The sequence below is a fragment of the Ahaetulla prasina genome, chromosome 1 (assembly GCF_028640845.1).
Source record: "Ahaetulla prasina isolate Xishuangbanna chromosome 1, ASM2864084v1, whole genome shotgun sequence".
Taxonomy (NCBI): domain Eukaryota; kingdom Metazoa; phylum Chordata; class Lepidosauria; order Squamata; family Colubridae; genus Ahaetulla; species Ahaetulla prasina.
Window position 1 is genome coordinate 14,410,393 of NC_080539.1, and position 20,292 is coordinate 14,430,684.

At 42.2% G+C, this 20,292-nt stretch overlaps 1 protein-coding gene across 1 annotated transcript in view; it reads left to right on the forward strand.

Annotated features, from left to right (window-relative positions):
• Positions 1-20,292, forward strand: part of SGSM2 (small G protein signaling modulator 2) — a 164,075-nt gene that overhangs the window by 108,789 nt on the left and 34,994 nt on the right. Inside the window, exons 7-13 of the mRNA XM_058164260.1 lie at positions 300-434; positions 2,031-2,155; positions 3,457-3,524; positions 4,794-4,957; positions 8,517-8,652; positions 13,066-13,200; positions 18,083-18,233. Of these exons, the coding sequence (XP_058020243.1) occupies positions 300-434; positions 2,031-2,155; positions 3,457-3,524; positions 4,794-4,957; positions 8,517-8,652; positions 13,066-13,200; positions 18,083-18,233 (914 nt within the window). The remainder of the gene's footprint in view (positions 1-299; positions 435-2,030; positions 2,156-3,456; positions 3,525-4,793; positions 4,958-8,516; positions 8,653-13,065; positions 13,201-18,082; positions 18,234-20,292) is intronic.

Here is a 20,292-nt window from a genome sequence, read left to right on the forward strand (position 1 = left end):
CGGGCAGGCTTTATGTTAGAAATTGAATTGTTGGTGCAACATATTTGGAGTGGATGGGGACAATTCAGGAAATAATCAGTTGATGGATGATAAGGAAACCAAAATCTTTTGTGGAGGCCAGGAATGGAAAGGACAAACTTATTCAATTAATTTAAAAAAAGGGAAAAAAAAGAAATTGCAGTAAGAGAAGCCCTGGTGGACATTAGCTGAATGGTGAGTAGCTTGCAAGGTTGTCCTCGAAGAGGGATTGTAGCTCAGCTTCTCCTTGTTTGTCTGTGTTGGATTCTTTTGTGCCTCAGATCAGGAAGCGTCAATCAAGTGGAAGCACGTCAGAAGATCGCTTTGCCGCTTCGGCCAGAGATTATGTGGAGTCGTTGCACCAGAACTCACGGACACATTTATTGTATGGGAAGAACAATGTGCTGGTTCAGCCGGTAAGTGCTTAGAGACAGAGAAGTCCTCACCTTACGACCACAATTGAGCCCGAAATTTCTGTTGTTAAATGAGACAGTTCTTAAAGGAATTTTGGCCCATTTTATGACCTCGTGCCACCATTGTTAAGTGAATCACTGCAGTTGTTATGTTAGTAACATGGTTGTTAAGTGAATCGGGCTTCCCCATTGACTTTGCTTGTCAGAAGGTCACAGAAGGTCACAAAAGGGCTTGTCACAAGACCCCAGGGCACTGTAACCGTCATAAATGTGAATCAGTTGTTAAGCGTCTGAATTTTGATCATGTAACCATGGGGGTGCTGCAAAACATGGTGCTGCAAAACAATGACTGTGTGAAAAACGATCATGTCACTTTTTTCAAGGTCATGGTAACTTTGAACGGTCACTAAACAAACTGTTGTAAGTTGAGGACTACCTGCACAGTAGATCATATACCAGTAATCCTTGATTTACAACCACAGTTGGGATCAGAAAATTTGATAGTATGGTTGTTAAGTGAGCCATCATGACGGCACGCAATTTTGCATATATTTTTTGGCGCAGTCTTTAAGCGAATCACTGCAGTCATTAAGCGATGTATCATATAGATCAGGGGTCTCCAACCTTGGTCCCTTTAAGACTTGTGGACTTCAGCTCCCAGAGTTCCTCAGCCAGCTTCCTCAGCCTGATATAGATGCAATTTGCAACTTCCCTGCCAGCTTCCCCATTGACTTTGCTTGTCAGAAGCCATCTGGGAAGGTTGCAAATGACAATCATGTTATCCTAGGACATGGGTCTACAAGCTGAAACACTCAAAGAGCCATTTGGACCCGTTTCCAATTTTTTTTTGAATTTTTTTTATTTTTTAATACAAACAAACATAAAAACATCTTCAATCCCGATACAGTGTGTCGGTAGGTTGATTACAAATCTTTTGTGCAATTTCAACATATATGTACTGTATCATTAATTTATCTAATCTTACATTTTGTCAATCTAAAATGTATCCAAATGTTTTAATCAATTAATCCTTTAATTAACTATAGTATTTCATTCTCTCATTTCATGTAAATTATTCTAACTTAATATTTTATCTTATTACATCATTCATTCCATCATCTTAAATCAATTGTATCATTCAAAAATTCTTGCCTTATAAAAACCTCTCTCAAATCTTTTTTAACATATTTTTCCTTCTAGCCATTGATAAAGTAAATCCCATATCTTATAATATTGTTTATCCTCCTGTTCTCTGATTTCAAATGTCAATTTACTCATTTCTGCAAATTCCATTATTTTCTTAATAATTTCATCTTGCGATGGTAATTTCTCACTTTCCTAATTCTTAGCAAACACAATCCTAGCTGCTGTTACTACATTCACAGTCAAATATCTCAATTCTCTATTATAGGTTTCAGGTATGATCCGCAATAGAAAAACCCGTTTCCAATTTCATGTAACATCTCTCTTGCTCAGCTACTGAAATTTTGGGCCCCATTATGGTCCTAAGTCAAGGTCAGGACTACCTGACCTTCAGCAAATGTCCAATATTTCTGTCTTGTTTTTTCTTATCGCTATTGGGGTTCACTTTTGGAACAGAAAGACGACATGGAGGCCATTCCGGGATATCTGTCGCTTCATCAGTCTTCTGATTCTTTAACTTTGAAATGGACACCAAATCAGCTCATGAATGGGAATTTGGGGGATTCAGAACTGGAGAAAAGGTAAGGCGTGGCAACGGGTTTGCGTGCGGTGAAAGATTAAAGCGAAAGATTAAAGGTAGCAAGGAAAAAGACACAGATGTGCTCCTAGCAAATTCCGAAGTATTTTCAGCAAAGTATCCTCATTAAATTCTAACTTGCTCAAGGACAACAGTGTAGGAAGAAATCTATGATAGCAAAAAAAAAAACCCAGAAGTCTACTAGAATCTGTTTCTCATTCACAAATTTTATTCAAAGCCACAAGCTTTTGCAAGGTGCAGCTTGGTTCGTTAAATGCAAGTGTTTCTCAGCCTTGGTATCTTTAAGAAGTTTGGACTTCAGTTCCCCAGCTGGGGAATTCTGGGAGTTGAAGTCCAACCATCTTAAAGTTGCTAAGATTGACAAACACAGGACTAGATTGTTTTAGGATTTATAGTAGGATGATACCAGGGGAGCAGGAAGTGGTGATACAAATACAAGTTACGGGTCACATAGATTGCAAGAATTTTATCAAATAATAACTGCCCTATATTAAAACTCATTGTGTGATAAGACTTCTTGGATACATTATGACTGGCTGTAATACAAACAGTGCTGCACTTCAATGACTAGATGGATTAAGGGCCACCTTCATAGCTGTTGTCATTGAATATGATTCCAGGGTCCAATGGTGGTGTTTAGTTTTCTATGCAAGGATCCAAATTACAGCTTTCTTGATAGATGGTTGCCTTGCCTCCGTTTAAATGCTTGAAGGGAAGGGAAGTCCACCCTTCTCTTTTCAACCATTGTCACACTTCGGTGTCATTGTTATCACGATGTAAAAAAGATGTTGAGACTCTAGAAAGAGTGCAGAGAAGAGCAACAAAGATGATGAGGGGACTGGAGGCTAAAACATATGAAGAACGGTTGCTGGGAACTGGGTATGTCTAGTTTAATGAAAAGAAGGACTAGGGGAGACATGATAGCAGTGTTCCAATATCTCAGGGGTTGCCACAAAGAAAAGGGAGTCAAGCTATTCTCCAAGGCACCTGAGGGCAGGACAAGAAGCAATGGGTGGAGATCAAGGAGAGAAGCAACTTAGAACTAAAGAGAAATTTCCTGACAGTTAGAACAATCAATAAGCGGAACAACTTGCCTGCAGAAGTTGTGAATGCTGCAACACTGGAAATTTTTAAGAAAATGTTGGATAACCATTTGTCTGAGATGGTATAGGGTTTCCTGCCTAGGCAGGGGGTTGGACTAGAAGACCTCCAAGGTCCCTTCCAACTCTGTTGTTGTTGTTGTTGTTGTTGTTGTTATTATTATTATTATTATCTTGTTTTCAGTATCTACTGGGATTACGCCTTGATTGTACCGTTCAGCCAAATTGTCTGCATCCATTGCCATCAACAACGTAAGTCTTCATATTTGACGGGGTTTGAACACCTACAAGAGAAGCTGGCCGTGATTTAAGAGAGCATCTTTTCTCAGAGTTGCCATAGCCGATGAATAACTCTCTTGAAATCAGTAATCGCGTTAGTTTGTTAGTGAATTGCACCGATTTCATCCTTTAACTTTGTATGCACCAACTTTACTTGGGTGCTGTCAGAGAAGGGATTTGAAGTGGCTGGAGAACTTTGTTGAAGACATCCAGAAAATAGGATGGTTAATAGGTGAAATAAGAGAAGCTAGTAATTGCTGAAACAAAATGCCACCCCAAGTGAGGATCTAGTGTTGGGGAGGGTCGGATATATTTTTCATAGGCTGCAAGTTTATCACTGCAGCTCTCTCTCCCCACTACCTCCATCTGCTTACTTAAAGGAGTGGAGCAGTGGTGGGTTTCAATTTTTTTTTACTACCGGTTCTGTGGGTGTGGCTTGGTGGGCGGGCATAGCTTGGTGGGTGTGGCTTGGTGGCAGGGGAAGCATACTGTAAAATCTCCATTCCCTCCCCAATCCAGGGGAAGGTTACTGCAAAATCCCCATTCCCTCCCGATCAGCTGGGACTTGGCAGGCAGAGAGTAGATGGGGGCGGGGCCAGTCAAAATTTTTACTACCGGTTCTCCAAACTACTCAAAATCTCCGCTACCAGTTCTCCAGAACTGGTCAGAACTGGCTGAAACCCACCTCTGGAGTGGAGGCTAAAATATATGAAGAACGGTTACATAGGCATGGCTAGTCTAGTGAAGAGAAGGACCAGGGGAGACATGATAGCAGTCTTCCAATATTTGAGGGGCTATCATAGAGAGAAGGGGGAAAACTTATTTTCCAAAGTATCTGAAGGCCAGACAAAGAATAATGAATGGAAGCTGATTAAGGAGAGATTCAGCCTAGAAATAAGGAGAAATTTTCTGACAGTGAGAGCAATCAACCAATGGAACAGAAGTTGCCTTCAGAAGCTGTGGGAGCTTCATCACTGGAGGCTTTCAAGAAGAGACTAGACTGCCATCTGTCACTAGAAATGGTATAGGGTCTCCTTGGGTGGAGATTAGACTGGTCTCTACCATGCCTATGAGTCTATCACTCAATGACATTGATGTGCAAGGCATTCCTAAGTAATTTCTTAGTCATGCACTTTTGGTCCTGCTTAACAAGGGCTGTGTTTTAGGACTGCAATTCTAGACTGCCTTTTGTTGCTATGGTTTTTAATGAAACCAATAGCAAGGAACATTTTATCCCTGCAGCTGACCAAGGTGGGACATTGGTGCTGGTGAGCCAGGATGGTATCCAGAGGCCCCCCCTCCATTTTCCACCTGGTGGACATCTCCTGGCCTTCCTTTCTTGCCTTGAGAATGGCCTCCTACCCCGTGGACAGCTGGAGCCTCCATTGTGGTCCCAACAGGGAAAGGTAAGACTAGAGACTCCAACTCTGTAGAACAGGGGTCTCCAACCTTGGCCACTTTAAGCCTGGAGGACTGGGAGTTGAAGTCCTCCAGGCTTAAAGTAGCCAAGGTTGGAGACCCCTGCTGTAGAATCATGGCTCTGCTTCAGCCTTCTCTAACATGCTACTACCTCTGATTTACAGGTAGTTCTTGTTAAGCAAAGACTATCTCTGTATGAGAAGGATTGAAGGGTATCAAGTTCTAGAGAACCTTGGCATCTTTAAGACTCTGGACCTGTGGGCTTCATGGCTGGCTGGAGAATTCTGGGAGTTGGTCCAGAGGTCTTAAAGTTGTCAAGTTGGACACCCCTGTTCTACAGCAACTTAATGATTCTCTTCCTAATTGACTCCGGTGATGACATTAAAGGTAAAGGTAAAGGTTCCCCTCGCACATACGTGCTAGTCGTTGCCGACTCTAGGGGGCGGTGCTCATCTCCGTTTCAAAGCCGAAGAGCCAGCGCTGTCCGAAGACATCTCCGTGGTCATGTGGCCGGCATGACTCAACACCAAAGGCGCACGGAACGCTGTTACCTTCCCACCAAAGGTGGTCCCTATTTTTTCTATTTGCATTTTTACGTGCTTTCGAAACTGCTAGGTTGGTAGAAGCTGGGACAAATAACAGGAGCTCACCCTGTTACACGGCAGCACTAGGGATTCGAACCGCTGAGCTGCTGACCTTTCGATCGACAAGCTCAACGTCCTAGCCCCTGAGCCACCTGTAGGTGATGACATTAGAAATTCCAAAACTAGAAATCTGGAAATGGCACATGGAGGTGATTTCATCCCCGCAGAAGGTGTTAAGTGAACTGTTGATTGGTGGATTCCTGGCTTCTCCCTAAATTGGAATCCATCACTTGTTGACGTCTCCTGTCCCCTAATCGCCTTACTTTTATCTGCTCTGAATTTATTTATTTATTTATTTATTTATTTATTTATTTATTTATTTATTTATTTATTTATTTATTTATTGTTTCAATTTCTATACTGCCCTTCTCCCAAAGGACTCAGGGCGGTTTACAACCAAAGTAAAAACAATTAGTACAATTTTTAAAACCAGTTTAAAAGGAAAATTTAGAGTTGGTTGAAGACTTAAAACCAATAAAACCCCATTATTAAAACCCCATTAGGCCAGTCCTGCACGATGAAACAGAAATGTTTTCAGCTCGCGTCAAATTGACTGCTAATCTTCTAGATTGGGGGTTCCCTCTCAAAAGATGTTGAGACTCCAGAAAGAAAAAGATGTTGAGACTCTAGAAAGAGTGCAGAGAAGAGCAACAAAGATGATTAGGGGACTGGAGGCTAAAACATATGAAGAACGGTTGCAGGAACTGGGTATGCCTAGTTTAATAAAAAGAAGGACTAGGGGAGACATGATAGCAGTGTTCCAATATCTCAGGGGTTGCCACAAAGAAGAAGGAGTCGGGCTGTTCTCCAAAGCACCTGAGGGTAGAACAAGAAGCAATGGGTGGAAACTGATCAAAGAAAGAAGCAACTTAGAACTAAGGAGAAATTTCCTGACAGTTAGAACAATTAATAAGTGGAACGACTTGCCTGCAGAAGTTGTGAATGCTCCAACACTGGAAATTTTTAAGAAAATGTTGGATAACCATCTGACTGAGATGGTGTAGGGTTTCCTGCCTGGGCAGGGAGTTGGACTAGAAGGCCTCCAAGGTCCCTTCCAACTCTGTTGTTATGTTATGTTAAATCTTAACATCCTAAGAGGGGAACTTCAAGTACAGTAAATGCTCTCCATCACAGCCTGTCGTCCTCCAGTTTGGTTTCTTTTGGCCTCTTTACAAATTCCCTACTATTACAAAAACATAGTGGTTTAGCTTACGGTCGTTCACATCCTCAAACTCCTGGTCAACAGCTGCACTGTCATGTGTGAAGCATCAGAATCACATGTTAAGTTCCAGTTAAGCTGATTTATTACTCATATCAATACAAAGGAACTTAACTAAATAATAATTAACAGAATTCAAGAAGGGGGTTGGATTTGGATTGCTTGTTTGCGAATGTCATGACTCCAGGCTAATTCCTCTCTTGACTCCACCTCTCCAAGAGGCTATATACACTCAAATAATTTCCAAGTGAACACAGGCGGTTCTTTGGAACACATGGAAACCCAGTGAATTTACAGTAACTTTACTGGCTGCAATGTACATTTGCTCTTTCTCACAAGTACCCACAAACTCATCCACACTTACCCATGGCCTTCTCAACTAGGCAGGCAGGCACTACCTAGAGAGATGGAAACCACCGTGGATCCAAAGATGACTCAAAGAATGGGTGAGTTTCACTCCATGGATACCCGAAGTCCTTGCTTTGTGGATTCTCAAAACTAGCAGCTGCTCTTGCCTTGTTGTTTTTCAAGTCTGGTACCTTTTGATGGGGCTTGGGAGGGGTTTCCCATGTGTTCAGGCCCAAGGTCTTATCTGGTTCAGGTAGCATTTTTTTTCTTTTGTTTCCTTAAAATCTTGGCTCCTTCTTAACGACCTCCCCAAGAGATCTTTTAATCAGGGGTCTTCAATCGTGGTAAATTTAAGACTTGTGGACTTCAACTCCCAGACTTCCTCAGCCAGCAAGGAGGAACTCTGGGAGTTAAAGTCCACAAGTCTTAAAATGGCCAAGGTTGGAGACCTTTGTTTTAGATCAGCGGTCACCAACTGGTGGTCCGTGGACCACTGGTGGTCCGCGAGAAAATTTTAGTGGTCCGCAGAAAAATTACTTGCATTTTTTATATTGCAGTAAATCGGGGTCCTCAAACTATGGCCTCTGGGGTGGATACGTGCAATGAATGTTTGTGTTGCTAACGGAGAGTCTCCCCCTTCAGGGTCTTTTTGTGCAGGTCAGAGGGGGGCAGAAATTCCAACTCAGGGTCTGCTTCAGCCTCTTGGTGTGGGGCTTTGGGCGAAGGCTGGAGGAAAATGCTGCTGGTGGCAAAGAGCCAGAGGGCCTTGTTCCAGTGGGACTGCATCATGGCCTGGAACTGGTTGATCATCTCAGCCCACTGAGCCTCCAGGCACTGGTACCTGGTCTTGCACTCCCGCAGGTCTTCTCTCTGCTTGGAAAGTCTGTGCTCCTAGTCCTCAGTGAGCTGCTTCTGCTGAATCCAATTTGAACTGAACCAGCTATTTTGCCAACTCTTTCTCATGGTGGCTGCTTAGCTCCAACAACTGCTTCCTGTTGGGGCCCTAAGGAGCCTGGGCGGGCAGGCGAAGAATGGCTGGGAGGGGAGGGGTGAGTAGAGGCTGTTGAGGTGCCCTTCGACGTGAGTGACATTGAGTTGGCCATGCCCACCCAGTCACATGCTTACCTAGCCACGCCCACCCAGCCGGTCATTAGGCTGACCATATTAGTGGTCCGTGGGATTTTAAATTATGAATTTAGTGGCCCCTGAGGTCCAAAAGGTTGGGGACCCCTGTTTTAGATAACATTCCTGGCTTTTGGTCCTCTCTGCTTATTTCCCTGCTTCATCTTTAAATATGGCAGCTTCAACCTCATCTCACACCACCTTGTCTTGCAGGGCAAAGTTTTTCCAAAGCTCCGGAAACGGAACAGCCACAACCGGTCGATGGACATGGAAGAAATGCCATCGGTCATGGAGACAGCTACTGATTATGTCTTCAGGATTATTTACCCAGGCCACAGACACGAAAACAGTAAGGATTTTTACTCTTCTGGTTTCACAGATTGTGTGAGAAAGGCAGCGTGCAGCAAGTGAGGCTTGAAATCCTGGCATTTTATCCAAACAAATTCTTAAAAGGAATTCCAGGGCGTCCTTGACTTACAACCACAATTGCGTCCAACATTTTTTGTGGCAAAGTCAGACAGTTATTGAGTTTTTGCCCCACGTTGCAATCTTTCTTGCCAGAATTGTTAAGTGAATCACTGCAGCGGTTAAGTTAGTAACATGGTTATTAAGTGAATCTAATTTTCCAAATTGATTTTGCTTGTCAAAAAGTTACAAATGGTGATCACATGACCCTAGGACACAGCAGGGGTCCTAAATATGAACCGGTTGCCAAGCATCTGAATTTTGACTGCGTGACCATGGGGGGATGCTGCAACGGTTGTAAGTTTGAAAAACGGTCATAAGTCACTTTTTTCAGGGCTGTTGTAACTTCGAATGGTCACTAAACGAATTGTTGCAAGTCGAGGACTATGTGTATCTAAATTTTGATCACATGACCCCGGGGGATGCTGCAATAGTCATAAGTGTAAAAAATAGCCCTAAGTCGCTTTTTCAGTCCCATTTTATTTTTATTTATTTATTTATTTTATTTATTTCGATTTTTATACCGCCCTTCTCCCGAAGGACTCAGGGCGGTGTACAGCCAAGTAAAAATACAGTATATACAGATTAAAAGAAATTAAAAGAAAACATATTATATTGTGGCCGAAAATTTAAAACAGTTTAAAATCTTAAAATATAAATAACCCCAATAAAAATTTTAATCCAGTCCCGCTTGAATGAATAGGTGCGTTTTCAGCTCACGGCGAAAAGTCCGAAGATCAGGCACTTGACGTAAACCAGGGGGAAGTTCATTCATTTTAACTTTGAACAGTCACTAAACGAATGGTTGTAAGTTGAGGACTATCTGTTTAAGTAACTTTAAAATCAACAGTAATTTCAGAATCTCAAGAGTAAAAATAATCTGTAATAATTTATTATATTTTTGTCACCTGACTCCCAGCAATTTTGGATGATAATTAAATGCTCCAGGGAACAGGCAGCTAATAAGAGTGTTTCTATTAACTTATAAAACCTTTATTAAAGCTGTTGGCAACTGGGCAGTGTACAAATTTGATAAATAAATAGAATTAATTGCTTAACTTGCAATTGCTGAAGCATTACAGGTACAGGTAGTCCTTGACTTAAGATCACAGTTGAGCCCAAAATTTATGTCGCTCCGTGAAAAATTTGTTAAGTGAGCTTTGTCCCCTTTTACAAATCACTGCAGTTGTTAAATCAGTAACCGGTTGTTAAGTGAATCCGGTTTCCCCATTGACTCTGCTTGTCAGAAGGTCACAAAAGGTGATCACATGATCCTGGGACACTGAAACCGTCATAAATGTGAGTCAGTTGTCAAGCACCCGAATATAAATCACATGGACATAGGGATGCTGCAGTGGTTATAGGTGTGAAAACCTCCCATAAGTCACTTTTTTCAGTGCTGTTGAAACTTTGAACAGTCACTAAACAAACTGTTGTAAATTGAGGACTACCTGTATAATATAATCCTCTTAGTATGATATACATGGTGGGAGATAGGGAACTTCAATCTCTCAATAGCCTCAGTTCTACGATGACAGCCAGAACTTCTATTCTGCAATCTCAGGCAGTTTATAGTCAGGATTTCAGCGTCCCCAGAACAGGAGCAGAAGGAAATTTCCTGTAGGTGGTGGTCGTAACCCAATTCTTTTGTGGGAAGTTATAAAAGATTGTTGCAGTTTTGCTGTTGAGGTTGCTAAACCTGAATGGGGAAACCTACAATCTTGTGAGAATTAATTCTGACACCTTTTGTGGGACCAATGTGTTCCCACTCCTGTTGCTAACCCATAATTAAGTTCTGGAATATAAAACAGCTTTCTAAACCAGGGGTCCTCCAACCTTTGCAACTTTAAGCCTGGAGGACTTCAACTCCCAGAATTCCCCAGCCAGCAAAGCTGAAGTCAAAGCTGAGTTGAAGTCCTCCAGGCTTAAAGTTGCAAAGGTTGGAGACCCCTGTTCTAAACTATATTGTGGATGTTGCTTTGGTTCACCAAAATTAGGATTAACATCAAACTTGTCGGTGTTTGAATGACCCAGCAAAAATAAATGAAAGGGCAGCCAAGCCTCTAGTTTTCTTCTCGCATCTTTGCTCCAAAAAGAAACGCATAACATTGGGAGTTGTGTAATTTATTCTTCTTGTACTGAATTACGTGGGTTTGTGGGTTTTTTTGCTATCGCATCAGAATCAGCTAGGTGAGTTTTACTTTACCTTGTAGGCCAGAGAGACTGACTGACAGGTGACATAATACTCAGGAATTTGGAGGACATTTTTATGCCTTTTATGTTTTCTGTGGATGCAAGTTGACCAACTCCAGATGGATCAGAACTAGAAGAAGAATCTGTTTCTGATCCATTCTAGTTTATCCATTCTCAATGACTGGAATTCTAGAGTGTTTTCATCCTAAACTAATTCATTGGATCGTAATGCAGGTAGTCCTTATGACTAATTGAGCCTCGCAATTATAGTCATAAGTTATGACAGTCGTAAAGTGGCTCACTATATAACCAGACCTGATTTTACAACCACATTTTTTACAGTGGTTGTTAAGTGAAAGTGGCAGTGCCAAGACATTATGTGAACCCATTGTGCAGTAGGGGTCTGTTTTTGCCAGAAAGTGGATGTAAACACTGTTTTTTTTGCAAAAATGCTTTAAGTCATGAACCTGTGGAGTACTGTAAATGGCCATAAATGTAGGCCTGTTGCTAAGAGCCCAAAATATGATCATGAGCATAGTCTGGATATGGTAACTAGGAAACTAGATAGTAAGTTTGTTTGTTTTATAAAACTTATTGGCCGCCACAAGTTCCTTTTGGGGGGTCAACTGTAACTCTCGTCTTTAAGTGACAGATCATAAGTTGTAAAGATAAAGAGAAATAAGTACAACCTTTCATGCTGTCTTTTGCGCCAGAAGGAAAATGGAAAATGGATGAAAAACATTCACTGCATTGCGTAACATGCTAAACTAGGTTAGAACGGAGCTGGGTCAATTGTGGATCATCATGATGTAGAATCCAGCCATTTAATTTAGACCGCTGAATTTATTTTATTTATTTTATTTATTTTTATTTATAATTTAATTTCTATACCGCCCTTCTCCTGAAGGACTCAGGGCAGTTTACAGCCATATTTAAAACACAAAGTACAAACAACAAGTTTAAAACAGAATTAAAAAGAAATATTTAATAGGCCGAATCAAACTAAAACGGTCATAGACCGACATAAAACCCATTTAAAATTACAATTAAAAATTACGCGTAGGCCAGTCCCGCACAATGAAATAATAAAGTCTTAAGTTCACGTTTGAAGGTCCGGAGGTCGGGGAGTTGGTGTAACCCCGGAGGCAGCTCATTCCAAAGGGCTGGTGCCGCCACAGAGAAGGCCAACCGACATTGTTTGGTTGACGGCACCCTGAGCAGGCCCCACCCTGTGGGAGCACACAGGTTGTTTGTTTGTTTGTTTGTTTGTTTGTTTTGTCACAACAGTATATATAAGTATAAGCATGAAAGTAACTATATAATATATAAGCATATATATAAGCATAAGTATATAATAACTATATTAATTGGATATAATGAAAGGAAACAATAGGACAAGTACGGTAGGCACGTTTGTGCTCTTATGCACACCCCTTACAGACCTCTTAGGAATGGGGTGAGGTCAATAGTAGACAGTTTTATCTGAACATGGAAATTTGGCTTTGTTTATTTATTTATTTATTTATTTATTTTATTCGATTTTTATACCGCCCTTCTCCCGAAGGACTCAGGGCGGTGTACAGCCAAATAAAAATCCACAATATACACATTAAAACAAGATTAAAACAAAACATATTACAGGGTGGCCGAAATTTAAAACAATTTAACAAACCTTAAAATATAAATAACCCCAATTAAAATTTAATAAAACTTTTAAGCCAGTCCCGCTTGAATAAATAGGTGCGTTAATCTTAGTCTAGGGTTGTATGTTTTGTTATGTATGCCCATGAAATGGCCTTCCATGGAGGAAAAGGTAAGGATTTTATGAACAGAATCTGGTGGATTACATGCAAGTTTGAGTGAGCGATCTACTTTACAAAAACATCACCTGTTGTGCACCAGTGTTTGGATGAGAGAGATACAAACTCAGGGTTGGGTAGAGAAGATATTGGTTGGAGATTAAAAGTTCCTCAAATCCATGCAGATGGAATTATATGCTGACCCCTAAAGGAGGGGAGGACCACATGTCCTTTTAAGACTTGATTGTCAATCCTGGCGCCCGTTTTGTTTTCTTATGCTCCTCTTTCACTATTTTTTTGAGCAGTAACTATTAACTACCACCACTTAGCTGCCAGCCGCTCTGCCTCCGTCGACGATGACGAGGAGGAGGAAGACAAGCTGCACGCAATGCTATCCATGATCTGCAATCGGAACCTCACAGATTCTAAAAGGATGAAAGGTTTTTATCCTTCTCCTCCCTGCCCTCCCAACTCACTTCATTTCTCCCACTGGCTCTGGAGCAACACCTGCCCCACTCAATGTACAACAGTGTTGGCATTACTGCAATGTCAGCCCACTGCTGGGGCACCCTTATGAGTTAGGGAAAGCAACTGCGTGGAAGGAGGGAGAGAAGAGAACATTGCCTCTCTCTTTCCAGCCTATCGAAGAGAAGGATTTGAGGGGGGACACACACATGATAACTGTCTTCCGGGACTTGAGGGGCTGTCACAGAGAAGATGGGGCTGACTTATTCTCCAAAGCACCAGAGGGCAGGACCAGGAGCGATGGGTGGAAGCTTGTTAAAGAGAGGCCCAGCCTAGAATGAAGGAGAAATTTTCTGACAGTGAGAACGATTCATCAGTGGAACATGGAGTTATGAATGCTCCGTTACTGGAGGTTTGCAAAAATAGACTGGACCAGGGGTCTCCAACCTTGGCAACTTTAAGACTTGTGGACTTCAGCTCCTAGAGTTCCTCAGCCAGCAAAGATGGCTGAGGAATCCTGGGAGTTGAAGTCCACAAGTCTTAAAAGTTGCCAAGGTTGGAGACCTCTGGACTGGACAACCATTTGATTCTTGCTTCAGAAGTTGTGGGTGCTCCATCACTGGAGACTGGACAGCCACTTGTCTGGAATGGTATAGGGCAGTGATGGCTAACCTTTTCTGGACCGAGCACCCAAAGCGCACCTGAACCCCCAAAATGCAATGCTCGCACCCCGCACATGCACCCTGACCCAGCGCATGCGCGCCCTGCCTCTGCACATGCTCTCCTGCACATGCACAAATGGCTCCCCACGCGCATCCCCCCGTGCATGTATGCAGTGGGGCCCGCATGCACCCCCACGCACGCATGTGCCCGCACGTGCACGCACAGCCCCCCCCACATGCATGGCAGACACCTGAAGATGAGCTGGCTGGGGGGAGGCATGCACGCATGCGCGGTGGAGCTGAACTGGGGCGACACCTTGCATGTCCACAGAGAGGGCGCTGCATGCCACTTCTGGCACGCGTGCCATAGGTTCGCCATCACGGTTATAGGGTCTCCTGCTTGAGCAGGGGATTGGACTAAAAGAACTCCAAAGGTCTCTCCCAACTTTGTTATTCTGTTATATTCTGTTAAAGTCTCCTGCCTTGAACAGGGGCTGGACTAGAACAGGGATCTCCAACCTTGGCAACTTTAAGATTTGTGGACTTCAATTCCCAGAATTCCTGGGAATTGAAGTCCACAAGTCTTAAAGTTGCCAAGATTGGAGACCCCTGCTTTATATTACTGATTCCATCTTAGGATAGTGGTGTCCTTGGTGCACTCTGAGTTATCCTGAGAGTCCAGTTTGACTTATGAGGCCTATCTAACCTGATGGCTTAATGGAGAATCTTCTGGAGCGCTGTGCCAATGAACTCTATACATCAATTTGATGTAGAAAAATATTTCTTAGATCAAGTCCCTTTGGGTATAAAACTGTCTCAGGCCAACTGCTCTGAATAGTTTACCCAAAACCAGAAATCTTGGCCATAGGACTACCTGAGAGAGCCCAGATCAAGCACCCTCATAACATAACAACATAACATAACATAACATAACATAACATAACATAACATAACATAACATAACATAACATAACATAACATAACATAACAAACATAACATAAGAGTTGGAAGGGACCTTGGAGGTCTTCTAGCCCAACCCCCTGCCCAGGCAGGAAACCCTACACCATCTCAGACAAATGGCTAGCCAATATTTTCTTTAAAATGTCCAGTGTTGGAGCATTCACAACTTCTAGAGGCAAGTTATTCCACTGATTAATTGTTCTAACTGTCAGGAAATTTCTCCTTAGTTCTAAGTTGTTTCTCTCTTTGATTAGTTTCCACCCATTGCTTCTTGTTCTACCCTCAGGTGCTTTGTAGAATAGCTTGACTCCCTCTTCTTTGTGGCAGCCCCTGAGATATTGGAACACTGCTATCATGCCTCCCCTACTCCTTCTTTTCATTAAACTAGACATACCCAGTTCCCAGCAACTGTTCTTCTTATGTTTTAGCCTCCAGTCCCCTCATCATCTTTGTCGCACTTCTCTGCACTCTTTCTAGATTCTCAATATCTCTCCTCTCTTTATCCTCTTCTCATCCCAAAAGAAAAGAGCCCCAAATCTTGGCTTTCTTTGCCGATAAAATAATTCCTTTATACATATATAGTTAGAACATCCAAGATGTTTCTAGTTAACCACACCTCCAAAAAGGATCCTGTTGAGCTAGGAAAGTTCCAGAAAGAGACCAATGGAATTATTGGAAGGAAGTCGCCATGAATTTAATTCCCATGGTAACATAGCAGGGGGTGTGATTGGAGGTATGTAAAATTATAAGATTTAATGTGAAGAAATTCTCTGCATCACAAATCTCCATCCCAAGATTATCCATTTGGAACTACCAGTATATTATGCGGAGAGATCTGGGACAGGTAATTTAATCTATGGAATTCTCTGCCATAAGACTTAGAATACTGCATCCAGTTTTGGTTGTCATGATGTAAAAAAGATGTTGAGATGTAGGAAGAGTGCAGAGAAGAGCAACAAAGATGATTAAGGGACTGGAGGCTAAAACATGAAGAACGGTTGCAGGAATTGGGTATGTCTAATTTAATGAAAAGAAGGACTAGGGGAGACATGATAGCAGTGTTCCAATAACTCAGGGGTTGCCACAAAGAAGAGGGAGTCAAGCTATTCTCCAAAGCACCTGAAGGCAGGACAAGAAGCAATGGATGGACACTAATCAAGGAGAGAAGCAACCTAGAACTAAGGAGAAATTTCCTGACAGTGAGAACAATTAATCAGTGGAACAACTTGCCTCTAGAAGTTGAGAATGTTCCAACACTGGACGTTTTTAAGAAAATGTTGGATAACCATTTGTCTGGTGTAGGGTTTCCTGCCTAAGCAGGGGGTTGGGCTAGAAGACCTCCAAGGTTCTATTCTATTCTATTCTATTCTATTCTATTCTATTCTATTCTATTCTATTCTATTCTATTCTATTCTATTCTATTCTACTCTACTCTACTCTACTCTACCAGGATGAACATGACATACATGAACCAGTTGACACATTTATGGAGGAGGAGAATATCCACAATTAATAGTCATGAGGCTTTGCATGGACTCCAGCAACAGAGGAAGAAGACACCCCATTTCCTGTTTCTGGGGAGCTGAATGACTATGGTGCTTTTAAATGCCCCCTTGATTGAAGATCACCTGGGAATAATGTTCTGAACTAGGCAGTCTCCTTTGGTGATTACAATTCCTTGGAAGTAAAATAAGAAGTCACATATACCCCCTTATCTACACAGGAAGCCCCTCTCAAACGTTGAGCATCGAGATTTCGGATGGGTGCACTCCCTGATGTGCTTAATGACAACACTGTTGTACCTGGTTTGCTCTTCATTTTGCTTTTGAGTCCCTTGCAATTTCTTTAACCTTTTTTTGCATGTGTCTAAAAATTTGGCAGAGATCCATCGTCGCAAACCAAAATCTTTAAGCTCATTCTGAAGATGCTGTTCACTCTAATTCTTCACTAATTCAGGTACCTTTCATCTGAATTCTTAGGGTCTGTGGGGTTCACCTTAAAAGGACAGTGTTTATTCTTTTCTTAATAACAATCACAATGATGATTCCAAGATCTTTTCTTACCAAATGGAAGAGAAAAGTGGGAGGAGGGGGGAGGGAGAACGCACCCATCTCTTTATGATTGACTGTAGGAGATGTTGCCATAAATACTGGCTCATTCAGCTCGTTCCTGAAGAATTAAAGGTGAAGAGCACTTGGTTGTTTGCTTGCTTTTGTTTTCCGTTCTCTTTCATGATTTGCTTTTGCAGCTCGATCTTATTTTTGTTAAAAGGTTTTTAATCACGCTAACAACAGTTGCCCGCTCCCTGCTCCTCTCTTTTGCCAAACAACAGCTGAGACTCTGTGTTACCTATCCTTCTTTCCCTAACATCTCATTGTTGCCCCTAAAATTAAGCTCCAGTATTAGCCGCAAGAATGCATGCTTGGCACTGCGCCGTTTCCCCCCCCCACTTTTTTATTATTTTCTGTTCCGCCACGGTTTTGAATGTGCTGTTGTAAAAACAAAGCAAAAACATTGGCTTGCATGGTTTTATTTTAGCTGGCCTTTTTCTGGCTGAATCGTTTGCGTTAACAGGCATTGTGGATGAGCTGAAGGCCAGGCATTTATGTAAAAACAGCATAATCTGGGTTTTGTATAGTTTTCTTTCGTTAACAAAAAAAAAAAGTTAAGAAATCCAGTCTGTGGAGATTCTCAGTTATCCGGGTCATGGTTGTCCCAAAAGTGCTTTTTTTCAAGAGGCAACTGGACTCTGTTTTTCCTTAAAGATGTTTTGCTTCTCATCAGAGAAGCTTCTTCAGAACTGAAGAACTGAAAAAGCTTCTTGGATGAGAACTGAAATGTCTTCAAGGAAACAATCCAGAAAGTCCAGTTCCCTTTTTGAAAAGCACCTTTGGGATTAAGAAATCCGGGTTTTGGGGGTTTTTTGTTTTTTTTTAAACAAAGTAAACTACTTGGGTTGCCCTCACCCTGAAAGATAATACTAAACTGGAAATAAAACGGTTGTTGTAAATTACCCAGAGTCTCTTAAGGGTGTGAGATGGCCTGTGTGGAAATTTAATAAATAAATATCATTGTATATGGAAATATGTTGGAAAAGTTTGCACGGTATGTCCTTTTCTTTCTTGTCCACATGTAGCTCAGCAAAGCATGATCTGCTCCAGTCCAAGAAAAAAACCCAAGAAACTTGGTGCAAGAGTTAATCTTTGTCCCTCCCTTCCTTCCTCTTTTGCCTAGATATTAATGACATCACTGAGATGCAAGGATATGGCGCCGGCTTCTTTTCGTGGCAGCTGGACCACTACAGTCAAGGTTCCTTATGTCTCTCGTGCTCCACGGATGGTTCTCCTTACAGCCTGCCCAGCTGCTGTACTTGTATCCATGACAGGTGAAGTAAACTCTTTAGAACAGGGGTCTCCAACCTTGGCAACTTTAAGACTTATGGACTTCAACTCCCAGAGTTCCTCTCTGTTGGCTGAGGAATTCTGGGAGTTGAAGTCCACAAGTCTTAAAGTTGCCAAGGTTTGGAGACCCCTGCTTTAGAATCTCTTTTCAAGCCCCTTGAATGATTCTTGAAGAATTCTGAGCCATTCCTGACAGAAGAAAAGTAGCTACTGTCACTGGAATCAAGAAGATTATTAGGGCTTTATTATTTATTTATTTGAATATTTTTATCCTCCATTATTTTTATAAATAACCCCAAGGTGGTGATCATATATAATACTATTACCTCATCCTATTTTCTCCACAACATCAACCCTGTGAGGTGGCTTGGGCTGAGAGAGAATGAGTGGCCCAAAGCCACCCAGCTGGTTTTCATCCTAAAGTGGGACTAGAACTCACTATCTCCTGGTTTCTGGCCAGCGCCTTAACCACTGTACCAAACTGGCTCTCTTTTGTCATATTTTAAAATGGAGCGGGCAAATTTGGGGAGTGGGTTTGAGTTGACTTCTTAACATCTGTCCTTTTGCAAGTGACATTGTCTAAGCCAGTGTACCTTAATCTTAGCCTCTTGAAGATGTGTGGACTTCAACTCCCAGAAATCTTCAGCCCGCATGCTGGTTGGGGAATACTGGAAGTTGAAGCAGTGGTGGGTTTCAAAAATTTTTACTACCGGTTCTGTGGGTGTGGCTTGGTGGGCGTGGCAGGGGAAGGATACTGTAAAATCTCCATTCCCACCCCACTCCAGGGGAAGGTTACTGCAAAATCCCCATTTCCTTTTAATCAGCTGGGACTTGGGAGGCAGAGAATAGATGAGGGCGGGGCCAGTCAGAATTTTTACTACCAGTTCTCCGAACTACTCAAAATTTCCGCTACCGGTTCTCCAGAACTGGTCAGAACCTGCTGAAACCCACCTCTGAGTTGAAGTCTGCAGATCTTGAAGGGGCTGAGGCTGAGAAACACTGGTCTAAGCTAAGAAATTTAAGAAGAGCCAGGTTAATTCTTGCATGCGATAGCACCAGGGCAATAGCAGGCTAGGAAATTGATTGACCTTCTGGAAATGACAACCTAGTTTTGTATTGTTGCTTAGCATGCTTGCTAAAAATTGTGCTCAGCTCAAATGAGATTTTCCTTTTTTTAAAACCACGATGAAAGCTATCTTTGCTTTAATTTAATTCAAAGACCTTAAAATAATTGCTGACTTCAACTGAATGTCAGCAATATCATGGATCCTAAGAACGGGAGTCGTTTGATAGTGCATACTAAAATAATGGGGGCATAGAGGGTAGGGGGAATGTCTTTCATTAGATGTATTTAAGTGGAAGCTAAAGAGCTCTTTGTAGGAGAAGTTTTAATGTGGATTTGTGCATTAAAAATGGTTAGACTTCATGGCCTAATTGCGCCTTCTAATTCTAATTCTAGGTCTTTACCTTGGTTGGGTGCAGTGGTGAAATCCAATTTTTTTTAAATACCGGTTCTGTGGGCGTGGCTTGGTGGGTGTGATGTGGCTTGGTGAACATGGCCTGGTGGGCGTAGCAGTAGAAGGATATTGCAAAATCTCCATTCCCACCTCACTCCAGGGGAAGGATACTGCAAAATCCTGATTCCCTTCCCACTCCTGGGGGAAGGATATTGCAAACTCTCCATTCCCACCCCACTCTGGGGCCAGCCAGAGGTGGTATTTGCCGTTTCTCCTAACTACTCAAAATTTCCACTACCGGTTCTCCGAACTACTCAAAATTTCCGCTGCCGGTTCTCCAGAACCTGTCAGAACCTGCTGGATTTCACCCCTGGTTGGGTGTATGATGGGGCACCTGGCCAGGGGAGAGGACAATGATAACTAGTGACTAAAATGTCAGGTTAACAGTAGGAGACCCTAGATTTGATTGGACCATGAAATTCCCATTGTAATTACACTGTGAGGTGATTAGCCCATCTCTGCTTGTGGAACCATTGTGAAGACAGTGCAGAATAGTCCTTTATTACAACATTTTAAGGACCTTTTG